Below are 16,422 nucleotides of genomic sequence, written 5' to 3'. Positions count from 1 at the left end.
GTTTGCAATAGTATTTTTAACCTGACACTGCCATGAGCCCTTTTCCTGAAAAATTATGCCCAAATATTTGAATGACGATACCTTTTCAATGAGTCGATTGTCAATTTTCCATTTGTGTCTCATTCTTTTTTGGGGAAACACCATGACTTTAGATTTGGTATAGTTAATTGTTAATTGTTCAACTTTACAATAGGCTGTAAGAGATCTTAAAAGTTTCCTTAGGCCCACACAGGAGAATGAAATTAGGACTGCGTTGTCCGCATACAGGAGTACCAGTTTTCTCTTTGTTCCAATTCAGCAATAAACAGCATGGTTTCCTGGGGAGTGGGGGAGGGGCAATATCTAGTAGGTAGATAAAAAATACTAGAAATCACAGAACAAAGGAAAGTGTGCATGGGTCCTATGTAAACTATAGGAAGATCCATCTATTAACCTTATCAACGGAATGAGCTGAAGGCAGTAAAATTGACATTTCATTGGGCTTTGAGACAGGGGCGTAGCCAGGATCAAAACTAGGGGGGGGGGGCAAGCCATGGTCGTTCAGGGGCAGGGCCACGAAGTGGGAACGTGGGCGGGGCTACAGGGCCAGCTGGCCTGACGACAACGTGGCAGCAGCAGCGGCCACCTTGTGCTTCTGGGGCTGGCAGCGTCGGTGGCTACCCTGCTTGGCTGGAGAGGACAGGAGGGTCGGGCAGGCGAGAGGGGGTGACAGGGCGGGCAAGGGCGAGGCAAGGCAAGGCACGGCCGCAGTCACGACGGTCCCGAGGCGTTGCTGCATATCAGCATAATATTTCAACCATGTTGTGGGTTCAAGCCCCACCTTAGGGGAAAATTCCTGCATTGCAGAGGGTTGGACTAGATGACCCTTGTGGTCCCTTCCGACTACAATTCTATTATTCTATTGATATATTGCCATAGCATATGCATCATTCTGCTTTCTTGAATTGTCCTACTCCTAGGCATAGCAGCCAACTCCTAGAGGCCTAGGTGCCTCCCCCCCCCCAATTACTGGTAAATACCGTATTTGAAAGAGTCACCCCCCATTTTGATGGGCTTTCTATGTGGGGCTTATCTCCCCCCCCCCCAGTATTTTATTAAGGATGGAAGAGGGAGGGAAGGGAGAGGGATAACTCATATTTGTGGGTGCCTCTGGGTGATGCTGTGATGCTGGAACTCTGCAGCAAGAGGACAGGAGGGTCGGGCAGGCGAGAGGGGGTGGCAGGGCAGATGAGGGCGAGGCAAGGCACGGACGCAGTCACGATGGCCCCGAGGCGTTGCTGCATATCAGCATAATATTTCAACCATGTTGTGGGTTCAAGCCCCACATTGGGGGGAAATTCCTGCATTGCAGGGGGTTGGACTAGATGACCCTTGTGGTTCCTTCCGACTGCAATTCTATGATTCTATTGATATATTGCCATAGCATATGCATCATTCTGCTTTCTTGAATTGTCCTACTCCTAGGCATAGCAGCCAACTCCTAGAGGCCTAGGTGCCTCCCCCCCCAATTACTGGTAAATACCGTATTTGAAAGAGTCACCACCACCACCACCCATTTTGATGGGCTTTCGATGTGGAGCTTATCTCCCCCCCCCAGTATTTTATTAAGGATGGAAGAGGGAGAGAAGGGAGAGGGATAACTCATATTTGTGGGTGCCTCTGGGTGATGCTGTGATGCTGGAACTCTGCAGCAAGAGGACGGGAGGGTCGGGCAGGCGAGAGGGGGTGGCAGGGCAGGTGAGGGCGAGGCAAGGCACGGTCGCAGTCACGGCGGCTCCGAGGCATTGCTGCATATCAGCATAATATTTCAACCATGTTGTGGGTTCAAGCCCCACATTGGGGGAAAATTCCTGCATTGCAGGGGGTTGGACTAGATGACCCTTGTGGTCCCTTCCGACTACAATTCCATGATTCTATTGATATATTACCATAGCATATGCATCATTCTGCTTTCTCGAATTGTCCTAGGCATAGCAGCCAACTCCTAGAGGCCTAGATGCCCCCCCCCAATTACTGGTAAATACTGTATTTTAAAGAGTCATTCCCCCCCCTGTTGATGGGCTTTCTAAGTGGGGCTTATCTCACATTTGTGGGTGCCTCTGGGTGACGCTGTGATGCTGGAACTCTGCAGCAAGAGGAAGATACCGGTACGCCTGTACAGGAGCCTTGTAAGCAGCTTTCTCTCTGCTTGATTTACAGCAGGCATGTCCAACAGGTAGATTGTGATCTACCAGTAGATCACTGGATGTCTGTGGTAGATCACTGCTAGATCACTGGCACCCCTAAAAAAAGCTCACCCAAAATTTTCCTCCTCCCTAAAAAAAGCTGAACTATGACCTGAAGCCCTAAACAAAAATGGGCCTCCCTCCCTCCTAAAAGAAGCTCAACAAGTTTGACCTAAACCCCCCAAAACAGGGCTCCCCTTCCTTAAAAAAACTCAACAGCTTTGACCTGAACCCCTCAAAAGGGGGTAAATCACTCCCAGTTTTTAACTCTGTGAGTAGATCAGAGTCTCTTGGGAGGTGGCCACCCCTGATTTACAGTATACAGATGCAGGAGGAGGGGCAGACTGGAACACCACTGCTTTTTATAAACATCACTGTGTCTATCAAAGCTACAGCCCCCCCCTTTTCTTATTCACTTCCTTTTAGCCTTGCAGGGCCACCTTAGTCAAATTGAATCCTCTGCACCCTCATTAAATCACCAATAGAACTCTTAATGCGATCCCTGAATGCTCATTAACAACTCCCACTGAAGAACAATAGGGTGAAGTGGTGAGCTATCAAATCTTGCCTGAAGGGATATTCTGCTCCATTGTCTTAACTGCTTAAGTACCGGTAGCCACTTTGCTTTATTTATTTGATGTGTTTTTGTTACAGCTGTGTCTCCCCCCCCAAGCAAGTGGAGAGCTGCTCTCGCTAAAGCAAAGCCCTTTCCACTTCAGTTTTTGGAGGGGAAAAGTGCTGGTTATGGTCTGTAAAATACAATAATTTTTTGCTTCGGGGGGGGCAGCTGCCCCCTCCTGTCCCCTGCCTACGCCCATGCTTTGAGAGATGAGCTGGTACCACACAGCTGAGTCCTTGGCTTTATGTCTTTCTCCCCAAACATTGCTGCTAGTTGCAAATCTGTATTTCTTACTTCAGATTGTCTTGCGTCTCTTTTGTAACCTATTGTGCATGTCTTAGAAACGATGGTGTTACACAGTATATAAATGGCTGAAATGATGATGGGTGGTGGGTGTGGAGAGGAGGTAAGTCAGGAGTGAGGAGATGGGTAGTAGTCAATGCAGGTGGGTGGAAAGGGGAAAAGAGAGGAATTAGGCAACACAGGAACTTCCCTTCTACTCCTGGACTGAGGTTAGGCAGCTGGGGAGGGGCAGGGGAGAGAAAATTTCATCCTCTGGGAATCTGTTCCCTTCCACTCCCTTTAGCCCCTATGTTCCCACTTTCCTGCTGAAGAAATTTGAAGAAATAGTTCTAGTTTTTGCATTGCATAGTCTTAGAATCATTGATGGTAGAGTTGGAAGGTACCAGCAAGGGTCATCTTGTCCAACCCCTTTCATTGCAGGAATCAACTAAAGCATCCTTGACAGATGGCCATCCAACTTCTGCTTAAAACCTTCCAAGGGAGTGTGTTCCTCTACCAAATAGTCCTTACCCTCAGAAATTTTACCCTGACATTTAGTCAGAATCTCCTTTCTTGGAATTTGAATCCGTTGGTTTGGGTTCTACCATACAGGGCAAGGAAAAACAAGCTTGCTTCATCCTCCATGTGACAGCCCTTTAGATATTTGAAGATGACTATCATATCTACTGTGTCTCCTCTTTTCCAAGCTAAACATACCCAACTCCTTCAACCATTGCTCATAAGGCTTGATTTCCAGACCCTTAATCACCTTCCTCTGCACACGTTCCAACTTGTCAACATCCTTCTTAAATTGTGATGCCCAGAACTGGACACAGTATTCCAGGAGTGGTCTAACCAAGGCAGAATAGAGCAGTACTATGACTTCCTTTGACATTAACACTTGACTTCTGTTGATACAGCATTAGCTTTTCTTTTGCTTCTGTATCATACTGTTGACTCATGTTAAGCCTGTGGTCTTAACATGAGTCAACAGTATCATTTTCATGTGAACTGCTGTCAACCCAAGTGTCTCCCCACCATCATCTTATATTTGTGCATCCAATTTATTCCTGTGTAGGAACCACAAGGCCTGTCAAAATATAATTTGCTCCAACAGGCTGCCTTTACTACATCCAAAATGAAGAAATTATTTCTCCAAAGATGGCCCAAGATAGAGAACATTGTTTCGTATCTCCACTGTTAACAGTCACTGACATAATGTACTGCACAACCTAATAAAAGTTGGTACAGAGTCACTTCATATATCTTTGGAAAGTCACTTCCTTCGCCTGTCTACACATCATGGGCAAAAGCAGGAACTCTGGTTACAGAGCTGTTCCAGGGTGGCATTTGCTCAACTATCATTGCTGCTCAGTTGTTGTTGAAGGGATAACATAGTAAAGTAAAATGCATAAAGGCTTGAGGCAAATTCTGAAGTGATTGCATAAGTGCAGATCATCTGCGGCAATGAAAATGGGCACTAGTGTTGGGGCAATGTTAGAACCTGAAATGGTGGTCTCACTCCCCCTGTCTTATGTTGGGTCAGCTATGTAAGTAATGAAATTGATGTACATGGTGTGGAGCAGTGAATGATTCATTCATTGATCAATATCAAAAGTTGTTCAGAGACTCGTTCCTCCCCAACCTCTTTCATAAACACACTAAGAACATCAGAGGAGCCCTGCTGGATCAGGCCAATGGCCTATCTAGTCTAGCATCCTGTTCTCACAGTGGCTAGACAGATGCCTTTTTTCCTCTTGTGGCTTTCAGCAACTGGTATTCAGAAGCATTACTGTCTCTGACCACGCAAGCAGAACATAGTCATCATGACTAATAGCCATTGATAGCCTTCTCCATGAATTTTTCCAGTTCTTTTATAGCCATCTAGGTTGGTCACAGTCATTGTGTCCTGTGGAAATGAGTTCTTCTTATATTTGCCAACCTAGAACCAAAATTGGCCGCAGGGGGAGTGGTTCCCTTCAACTGAATCACAGAGGCTAGGAACAATGGGAGAGAGACTCCTGGAAACATCAGGGCGGCAATTATTATTTGTTTGCTTGCTTGTTTTATTTATTTCCCACCTTCTTCTCCAAGGTGCTCAAGGTGGCATGTACAGGTTTCCCCCACCTCTGCATTTAAGCCCCACAACAACCCTGTGAAGTATATTAGGCTGAGAAATGCTGTGACTGGACCCCAAGTCCACAAGGTCACATACCCAGTGAGCCTCACAGCTGAGTTATGATTCAAACCCTGGTCTCCCAGGTTCTACTCCAACACTAACCACTACACCACACAGACTCTCTATAAAGCTTGCATAACTGATCTCTCTTGTACCTATAACTTCGTGCCCAGTCCCCTAGATGGGCCCTATTAAGCCTCTTTATCCTCTCACCATCCACCCTCAGCCCAGGTTCAAACACATTTTTGCAAGCCGCCCTGTTTTCCCCTGCCCTCCCCAAATCAAACAAGTACCCTTAGAGTTGATAATGGGGAAGAATGAGTGAGGTCCAGGGAGGGCAGCATTGAAGAGAGGTGCCGCTGAGAGCTGGTTGTGCTAAAAGAACTTCGTGAAATAGCACATTAATGCACTCGAGCCCCATTATGTTCCTTTTTTTGGCTGCCAAGGGGTCTTGAGTGTAATAACCAGCTTCTAATAAGGGGGAATTATTTAGCGGGTTTTGTTGTTGTTGTTTGTGGGGGGGGTGATAAAAAAAGCCATGGTTGTTTCTTAGCTCCACGCCATAACATCGCCCCATGCATCCAGAGAGAGAGGAGAGCAGCATTATTAGAAGAGAAAAACCTTATAATGACTTCTTATGCAGGGGCCTTGATTACAGGGTTGTTGATGTGATTTTTACCAATGGAGGTCAACTGTGTCAGACAAAAGAGTGCACAGTTGTGTAATTCAGAGGAGGGTGGGCAAGAGTTCTTGCTGGGGGCTCAACAGTTGCCTGGGATACAGCTGGCTAGTAAGTGTCTGAGAGGGAGCTCTTCCTGCAAATGGGGACTGCTGGAACAGGACATGGCTGGCCCCAGAGCAAAAACTGGCTTGCTGTGGAACTGTGGATTCAGCCAAGGTCAGTCCCCTAGGACAGCAGCAGCCTCCTGAGGAATGCCATGGTGGTGTCTATGGTACTATGGTGATGTCATGAACTCACTGGAGGCAGAAGAGTGGTGGGAGGCTCCAGATGGGGAACCCCCAAGAGAAGAAGACCTCAAGCAACAGAATTGGTGGTGGAATGATAATGAGTAGTCAGTGGGACAAGAGGGGGCAGACTGGAAGGAGGAGGTGTCATAAGCTGAAGAGGTAACAGAATTTACTCCCTGCTGAAAAAGCCAGGGAGTCTCCCCTCCTGCAGAGACCAGCTCCCCTCCCACCTGGTCTCCTAGAATACACAGAGAAATGAAAAGAGCAGTGGAGAGCTTGGTTGCACACAGATGCAGTCTCTGATTGCTTGGGGAAAGCACTGGAGAGGAGAGAACTTAGGTAGCTGTGGGAAAGTGGGGAACTTCAGTCTTTGCCAACTGCCTTGTTGGGGCAAGACCTACTGGGAAGAGTTGCTGTGAACACTAGGCCTGTGCTGTTTTGGTTTCTTTGAATAAAGAATTGCTGTAGCTTCACTGACACCAGTGTTCTTTATTTCTGACCTACACCTGACTCCGACTCCCGACAGGTGGGATTTAGCAGTATGCCATTCAGAGAGAATGACACGTTGTCTTTGGCCACACACATCCATAGAATCATACGTTTGTAGTGTTGGTAGGCACACACCACCACCCCAGGGCTCCCTGCAACGCAGGGATCACAGCTGAAGAATCCATGACAATGGGCCATCCAACCTCTGCTTAAAAACCTCCAAGAAAGGAGAGTCTACCACCACCACCTCCTCCCAAGGTTCCACTGTTGAACATCACTTACAGCCAGAAAGTCCCCCCCCCCATTTGTTCGGGTCCTAACCTCCAGAGCAGGCATCCCCAAACTGCGGCCCTCCCGATGTTTTGGCCTACAACTCCCATGATCCCTAGCTAACAGGACCAGTGGTCGGGGAAGATGGGAATTGTAGTCCAAAACATCTGGAGGGCCGAAGTTTGGAGATGCCTGTTCCAGAGCAACAGTAAAAAAAAGCTTGATCCGTCTTCTATGCAATAGCCCTTTAGATATTTTAAGATGGCTCTCATAGCACCTCTCAGTCACTTCTTCATCGATTGTTGCCATCTTAGTGCAACAATGGTCACACCTAAGCTGTGTACGAGTTTTCTTCATTTGTGAATTGGATGTACCTTGAAGTTTGAGGCTGCCTGGGGTGTGAATAATCAATTAATCTTTCATAAAGTTTATACTAATTGCTCATTAGTAGCCTCTCCTTCACTGGAGGTTTTTACGCAGAGATCAGGTGGCTGTCTGTCAGGGATTCTTCTGCTATGATTTCTGCATTGTAAGGGGCTTGATTAGATGACCCTTGGGGTTCCTTCTAACTCTATGATTTTATGATCTGATCTAGCAGCCTCATAAACAACCACACGCCTCTGACAAATAATTGAGTTTAGAAATACTTTATGTTGAAACATTCAGACCACCACCACCCCATCAGCATACCACAGAGTCCTTAACACTGGTAAATTTATAGACAGGAAGGCTATTAAAATAATAAGATTTACAATGCTTTGATGGAACTGAAACTGCAGCAAAAGGGCTCTGCTAAAAACTAGATCAGTCAATCCATCCCCCAAACATATTTATTGGCAACAGATAGATAATGTTAACTCAGGCTCCCAACTTTAGCTCATTTTGCCAGATTTTCTATTCCTGACCCCTCTTGGCTTTCTCTATTCTATTACTTGCTCTCTTGGCACTATTCAGCTTCTAAAGTCAATTCTACTTTACCTTCTCTGCCATGGGTACTCAGTTTATTTCCTGCCCTGCTGTAAGCCTGAACTTGATGTTCCAATTCTTTAAAATAATAATTTTTAAAAAGCTTTCCTTCAACCCCTGTCACTGACTAATGATCATCCTTACTCTGCTTTCCTTCCTTTTCTTGCTATGTTCCTTGACTGTTCAAGCCCTTAAACTCCTCTCCCATTATTATCTTCTGAATCCTTATCAGCCTTGTTTTTGATCTGCTCATTTTTCTCAAAGCTTATGTAGCCTGGATTTAAATGATTTTTCTACATAAGTTATGTGCATCTCATAGTCATTTTCACCTGTCCTTCACCCTGCTTTTGAGGCTGTCTTTCTCCTGTCTTCACTGTCCTTCCAAAATGTCCCTGGTTCTGTTCTTCAAAAAGCTGAAGGCTCATTGGAAGTGCTCTCTCTCTCTCTCTCTGGAACTCCCTCCCACAGGAGGCAGTGATGGCCACCAACCTGGATGGCTGTAAAATTCATTAGACAAATTCATGGAGGAGAGGGCTACTGATGGCTACTATCCATGATGGCTAAGCTCTGTTTCCATAATTAGAGGCTTCTCTCAGTGGCCTTTGATACCATCAACCATTACATCCTTCTGGACCATCTAGAGGAGCTGGGGGCTAGGCCACTGTTATACAGTGGTTCTGCTCCTTTCTCCTGGGCCATGTCCAGAAAAGAGGTGTTGGAAGATGAGTGTTCAGACCTCTGGACACTTGTGGGGTGCCTCAGGGTTCTGTCCTCTCCCCCATGTTTTTTAATATCTACATGAAGCTGCTGGGAGAGATCTGAGCACAATTCAAAATGTTGGTGCTGCCCTTTAAAGCCCTAAACAACCTTGGCCCAGTATACCTGAAGGAGCATCTCCACCCCCATTGTTCAGCCCGGACACTGAGGTCCAGCTCCGAGGACCTTCTGGTGGTTCCCTCACTGCGAGAAGTGAGGTTACAGGAAACCAGGCAGAGGGTCTTCTCAGTAGTGGTGCCTGCCTTGTGGAACGCCCTCCCATCAGATGTCAAGGAAATAAACAACTATCTGACTTATAACTATCGGAAGGCAGCTCTGTTTAGGGAAGTTTTTCGTGTTTGATCTTTTATCGTGTTTTTAATATTCTGTTAGGAGCCGTGCAGAGTGGCTGGGGAAACCCAGCCAGATGGGCAGCGTATAAATAAATAAATAAATAAATAAATAAATAAATAAATAAATAATATCATGGTGAGTTGAGGCAATGTTTCTGGAAACTGCAAGAGGGGAGAGGGCTCTCATACTTAGATCCTGCTTGCAAGTTTCCCATAACGGGCACCTGGTCAGCCACTGTGAGAAGAGGATGCTGGACTAGATGGGCCATTGGCTTCATCCAGCAGGCTCTTATTGTATTCTCAGGGAAACCACAGGAGGTGAGAGTTGCTCTTGGGCTTGAATCCTGCTTGTTGGTTTCCTATAGGCACCTGGGAGAGCACTGGTAAACTAATCTCTAGTTTGTTAAGGGCTTTATATACTAATAGTAACATATTGAGCATGGCCAGGTAGCTACATGAACCATTTCCATCCCAGCTGTTCTAATAAGAACTGTTAACTTTTAAGAATTCATGTCTTGCTTTTCCCCTTCTCCCTCCCAATCCCTTTTTCCTTTATGGTCATGTCTGGCACAGGCTGAAGTCTCTATTAAATGCCCCCCAGACCTTTAAAAATAAATAGCATGTGATTTTATTGTTTTAAACCAAAACCACTGCTGATGTGTGTGTTAATTTTTTTTAAGAAAGTATTTACTTTAGTCACCAGCTGTAAATGGTGCCAGAACATTTTGCCAGAGCTTGAGTGGCCACCGATCAAAGATTCCTTAGGGGGTTGGACTAGATGGCCCTTGGGGACCTTTAAAACCCTACAATTGTATGATTTCAGCTTGTTGCTTTGAGTACTTGATGCTCTTTGTTTCTAGTAAGGGGAGGATTTCCAATTTGCATTCATAATATGCTCTCTTGTTGCTTTTAGGTAAACAGAAGTACCTCTGTGCCAGCCGAAATGACTGCACCATTGACAAGTTCCGAAGGAAAAACTGTCCCTCCTGCCGCCTTCGGAAATGCTATGAGGCCGGGATGACTCTCGGAGGTAATCCAGCTTCTGTTTATGAACCTTTGATTCTTTGCAGCATACCTGATTCACTTGCTATGTGTCATGTATCTAAATGAGGCTGGAGGCAGGTATGCGGGTAAGATCTCAGCTGTTGCAGTCATTCCCTTCACCCAGAAGCCTGCCACTGATAATGGATTAGATTAATGCCCTTCTTCGCTGAGGTTTTGGCAAGCACCCGACCCTTCCTGAGTCAGGGAGGGACCACTAACCAAAACAAAACCCCAACCTGTGCTCTGAGGCCAGATCCAAAGCTAGATCCTCAAGAGATTATCCCCTGCAAGCTTACAGTCAAGGCAATCTGTTTTCATTTTTTTTAATTAAATGTTTATTAGTTTTCTACAAAAAAGTTTTGTTACAAGCAAGCAAGCAGTCGTTACATTGTGTGGGGGGAGGGACTTCAACACATGCAATAGTGAAATCTTCAAATATAGCATCTTAGGGAATTGTGCTTAGAGCTGTAGAATGGCAACATTCTTTTAATTAAATAAACATAAATAATAACCAAATCAGATACTCTACCATGTCAAGAGAAATTTATCACTACATTCACCTTACATTCTAGCTTAATGTATTAAGTCATTTTTTCATAGTCTGGAGGAAGTTCTTGGGCATATTCCTCTTTACTTACAAAGGAGATAAAGTCGGACTGAAGTGGTACAAAGTTATCCTATTTATTTAGGCCCCTGGCAATGTTCCATTTGTATATTGATTTTTCTAGAAGGACACTATCCCAAACTTTTAAATGTAAATCTTTCCAGAAATGCACAAGAATCATTCTGGCTGCCGCCAAAAAATGCATAATCATTTATTATGTAAATTTAAGTTACCCTTATCAAAAATAATAAGTGTCATGTGGCAAGGTTGTGATAATGTGGCAGGCACCTGCTTCTCACAACCTGAGAGCCAGAGAGGCAAAGGTGGTTATTAGCAGAAGGTGTTGTCTGTGAGAAATCTGTGAGACCTCTCTAAAGAAGGTCCTAGGCAGCAGATTTGTGGTGGAAAAGTTGTTGATTCTGGCATTTTCATGATCCTCTTAAAAGAGTTATCAGAGCAGCTTGCAACTATAAATAAGAAATTCATTGTGCCCAGGGCTCTCCATCTGTCTTGCCTGGTGCCCAACACATAGGGACGTAAGAAGAGCCTGCTGGATCAGGCCATTGACACACCCAGTCCAGCATCCTTTTACAGTCACCTAACAGTTGTCCATGGGAAATCAGCAAGCAGGATAAAAGCGCAAGAGTCACATGGTTTCCAGCAATTGATATGCAGAAGCATTACTGTTTCCAAATGTGGAGACAGAGCCTAGCTATCGTGGTTAGTAACCATTTATAGCCCTCTCCTCCATGAATTTGACCATGCTCTTCTTCCACAGTTGGAGGCAGCAATGCTTCTGAATACCAGTTGTTGGAAACTGCAGGAGAGGAGAGGGCTCTTGCGCTTGAATCCTGCTTTCAGTTTTTCACAGCCATTGCATACTGCATCAATATCTTCATTGAACTCTCCACTGTGCTCCCAAGGTTTCTTGTTTCTGTTCCACCATCACCAATTCAGACTCCATGAGTTTATACTGTATATGAGATTAATAACTTCTTTGCCCCAACATGCATCACTTTACTCTCGTTTACAGTGAATTGCATCTGCCATTTTACCACCCGCTCCCTTACAGAGCTTGGTGGAATCAGTGAAAATGCAGTAGAGTTGGGATTTCAAGTGTGCCCTCCTGCAGGATGGATGGTCTGTATCTAGTTGACAATACTTCACCCTCTTCTTCAAGCTCCTGAACAGTTGTTGCCTCCCTCCCCAGCTGCTCAGCCCTCCCCAACCTCTGCTGAGACTCTCCAGGGGGGGTGGGGGTGTCAGGAACCTAACCTGGCCCTACCACTGAACCCAACCCCTCCACCCCACTTCCACCCGCCAAACTCTGGACAAGTGGTCTTTAAATTAAAATCAACATAGTGCATTGGCAGCTTACATGTATTCAACGAATGATTTCAACCTTACACACTTGGCAGACTGAAATCTCACAAGTTAAATGTACAGAAGTTGGAGAGTGATCATATTGTCAAGATCCACAGTTCTGTGGTCTAGTTTTGCCCTCTGCAGAAGGTTTCCTGCTTGCTCACTCTTGGAAAAGATCCATAAAGGTGCTAATAACACAGATTAACTATGAAAGCAATCATAATAAGCAGAGCAGGAGTATTGCTCCTTTTCTCAATGCCTCCTTCCCAGGAAAAGAAGACCTGCTGCGTTCCACACTTGATGCTAGAGGCAGGATTAGTGCAACAGAGAAAGACTCTGGAGTGGGGGGAGCAGGCAAGAGAAAACATAAGAGTGACATTGGGGATTGGTATGGAAACCATGCAACTCTTTTGCTTGCCCTGCAGACTAACCCTCTTTATGGGTCTTCATTTGCCCCTAAAGACAGAGGCCTAAACTTGAGGTTTAGCCTCTTTCTTCTTCCTGCCATTAGCAAACCAGAGACATGCACACACCCTCTGGTCATAGCCACACCATGCATTTAATGCACTGTGGTATCACTTTAACATGGCTTCCCCCCAAAAATCCTGGGAGATGCAGTTTGCTATGGTCACCATCTTTGCAGGTCTACAGTACCTAGCCCTTTTAACAAACTACAGTTCCCAGGATTCTCTACAGTTGTTAAAAGTGGTCTAAGGGTATTTTCTCTCAAAAAAACCTCCCCATTCCTACAGAGGCTATAGTTTACCCAGTAAGGAAGCCAAGCAAATGTGAGGCATCCTTTGAATTGTGCCTTCTTGATTGAGCCAGCCTAAGGCCCTCCAACTCCCTCCTCATCCCGAAAGAAATCCCAAAGGCCGCTTTTTAAAGCGGTTAATGATTTAACTTGTTAAGTCATAATAAATCCATGAGCAGCTCTTTGGAATGCTGACAGAAGTTTGGCTGGGAGGCAGTTGTTTCACTGTCGTTTTTGAATGCTGTCACTCCTGAGAAAGTAAAGTAAAATATATTCTCCTTCCCCTTCTTATTCTTATCATAGAATTGTAGAGTCATCTAGTCTAACCCCACAGCTAAAGAACCCCATAAATATGGCCCTCCATATTCTTAGAAACCTCCAGGAACGGAGAGTCCACCACTTTCCCATAGACTCTGTTCCACTGTCAAAGAGCTCTTAACACTAAAAACTTCTTCATAATGTTTAGTCAAAATTTCCCTTCTTGTCATTTGAATTCATTGGTTTGTGTCCTCCCCTCCAGAGCAGCAGAAAACAAGCTTGCTTCATCTTCCATGTGACAGCTCTTCAGGTATTTGAAGATGGCTCTCGTGTAATTTCTCAGTATCTTCTTCAGGCTAAACATTCCCAACTCCCTCAACTGTTCCTCATTAAGCTTGGTTTCTAAATCATTTATCATTATCTTGGCCACTTTCCTCTGCACACCTTCCAGCTTGTCAAGATCCTTCTGATAACATTTTCCTGTACAGTCATTTATTTTATCAACATTTGGCTGTTGTGAGAAAAGCTGGTGTGTATTTTAAGGTGTGAGATTACACTGGGTTACAAACCAGCTTTATTTGTTGTTGTCCAGTCATAGCAAGAAAAATCATTCATCACCTATCTATCCCAATATCTGCGGCACCTAGGCGAGACTTGGGGCTTATCTACACTTAATCTTTTGACCCACTCTTTCCTTTTAATAATGTTTTATTCGTTTTCACTTTTAACATTTATCATCGTACATAAATCATAAGCATTTTACAAATAGGATTCTCAGAATCCCGGAACTTCCCTCCACCCCTCCATGATTTCCACAGATATTCTTTTCAAACTGCATTGTATCATACTCTCCATATTTTCTTGAAACTCAATTTTTATCATAGTTCTTGCTTCATTACAAGTGTTTTCAAAATCCTGCCAATCTTTTCAATTGTTTACAGTGGGGTTTTTTTCTATTTTCCCTGGCCATTTTCACCAACTCGGCATAGTCCACCATCTTTATCTGCCATACTTCTTTTGTAGGTAGATTGTCCTCCATCCATCTTTGGGCAAGTACCGTACTTTTCTGTGTATAAGACTAGGGGTTTTTTTACTTTAAAATAAGGTTAAAAATCTGGGGGCGTCTTATACACAGATAGTGCATATGCCCATTTTCTAAATTTGGGGTCCCCAAAAGTAGGGGCCGACTTATACACGGGGGCAGAAAATACGGTAACATCTGACCCGCTCTTTCCAGGCACAGGTCTGCGCTTAAAAGCTTGGACCCCAGAGCTTTCCCTGTGAAAACCGGCTCTTTATTGCTCTGTCAGTTTGGGTTTTCATCAGTTTGCTGTTTGCCCTAATTGAGGTTTAAAATGCAAGTTTTCATGGGGAAAGCTCCAGAGCAAAAAGAAAAAAGGGCGCTCGGACGCGGAGCTTTAAAGCGCAGACCTTGTCTGGAATGAGCAGAGGAAAGGAAAGTGTGGCTAATCCCTCTGAGTGCATTAACACGGCAGTTCATTGCATTTCCTCAATGTTTCCCTAGCTGTTAATGTCTGCATTATGCTTGAGCTTTCAAGCCACTTCTGGAAATCTAGTGGAATATGGTGATAGTGCTCATTTTTGTATTAATTGCTTCCAAGAAAAATCCATTTGGCACCTCACTGACTCAGAAAATTGTGGAAGAAAGGTGATGAGATTCGGGGAAGTATATCTAGTGGAATTTGCTGGAAGTACAGCGCTCATTTCTGTATTCTGGGAAAAGCTGTGGGAGAAAAATGACAAGATTGGGGGAGGTAAACCAGCATACAGTTCTTCCCTATTGTTTTCATGGGGGAATAGAAGCAGGCATGCATGGAAAGGCGAGACAGGAGCGATGTTGTTCAATGACATTTGTTATTGAGCCACACCACACCCAACTGATGTGAATGAAATTTAGCACCACATGCCAGTAGATCAGTCAAGAAGCCATCGTATCATAATGCTACAGGTGCTGCAGGAGTGCAAAGGGAACAGTCTACCCTTCCAACATCATATCAAGAATGGTCCTCAAATCAAATGAATGCTTTCCTTTGCAGGATAAGCTTTCCTGTCCCTGAAATGAGACATAAGAGTAACAGGAGCTATTAACCAAAAACCACAGTACACAATCAGCCTTAAACAGACACAGAGACAATTGCTGAAGGTTCATGTCTGTTCATAGATATAAAGGGCTGCACAGCAACACAATGCAGGCACACCTTAAAATTCTAATCTAATCTAAGGTAATCTTTCCCACATTTATGGTACCTCAGGCACTGCAAGTATGGAAACATACTTTTGCCATTTCCCCTATGGCTAAGCCCTTGTATTATTTGGCTGTTGCCTTCACCTGCCTTCAGAGATGCAGTCCTTAAAACCCTGCCTTTCATGGATTGGGCAACTTTTTGGAAAGAGGAAATTACGATGCTTAACTCCATGTTCTATTTCTGTGAATAGCGTGAAAGCCCATCGTGATACATCACCAGGCATGAAATGGTCTCACATGTTCTGACCCTTTCACTAGGTCATCTAGTGAGGCTTCATCTAAGAAAGTTTCCCCCCTGAAAGTTTCAGGGCCATCATGGCGTCACATAAGGCCTTTAAAAAAAACCACTCTCACATAATTTCTCTTTTTCTTTGCCAGTTCTTCTGACTCCTTAAACTGATTCCCCACCTCCTAGCTGCAAGGAGGTTTAGCTAATTATAGTCATAGAGTTGGAAGAAATCCCCAAAGGTCATCTAGTCCAGCTGTCTGCAAAGCAGGGAGCATGACTCAAGAATCCCTAACAACTGGCTTTTCTTAAGTAAAAAGTCAGTGAAGGAATATGATCTTTGCACATAATCTGTAATTGTGGTTCTCATACCAATTTATTAATTATACATATACAAAGAGCAACTCATTAAAATATTAGCCTTTCTCCGTCTCTGGCTGACTCATGATCTCTGGGGCTTTCTTCAGCAGCTGTCAAGGAAGTCTGTGGGCATTACAATTATTATTATTATTATTATTATTATTATTATTATTATTATTATTATTATTATTATTTATACCCTGCCCATCTGGCTAGGCCTCCCCAGCCACTCTGGGCAGCTTCCAGCAGAATATTAAAATACAATAATCTATTAAACATTAAAAGCTTCCCTAAACAGGGCTGCCTTCAGACTGTCTCGTTTGAGTCATTAAATATATCCAGACTACATGGGATTTTCTTTTTTAGAACATGATTAGTGTGTGTTAATCCTACCCACGAATCAAGGATAATCATCCTGCTTTGTGGTTGTGTTCTGT

General features: G+C 44.4%; 1 protein-coding gene across 1 annotated transcript in view; it reads left to right on the top strand.

The window, feature by feature from the left end:
- The window catches only part of AR (androgen receptor), a 218,707-nt gene that overhangs the window by 136,933 nt on the left and 65,352 nt on the right, over positions 1 to 16,422 (top strand). Inside the window, exon 3 of the mRNA XM_035113210.3 lies at positions 10,022 to 10,138. Within this exon, the coding sequence (XP_034969101.1) occupies positions 10,022 to 10,138 (117 nt within the window). The remainder of the gene's footprint in view (positions 1 to 10,021; positions 10,139 to 16,422) is intronic.

Source organism: Zootoca vivipara, chromosome Z2 (assembly GCF_965207765.1).
Source record: "Zootoca vivipara chromosome Z2, rZooViv2.hap1.1, whole genome shotgun sequence".
Lineage (NCBI taxonomy): Eukaryota > Metazoa > Chordata > Lepidosauria > Squamata > Lacertidae > Zootoca > Zootoca vivipara.
This window is presented reverse-complemented; position numbering and strand designations above follow the sequence as displayed.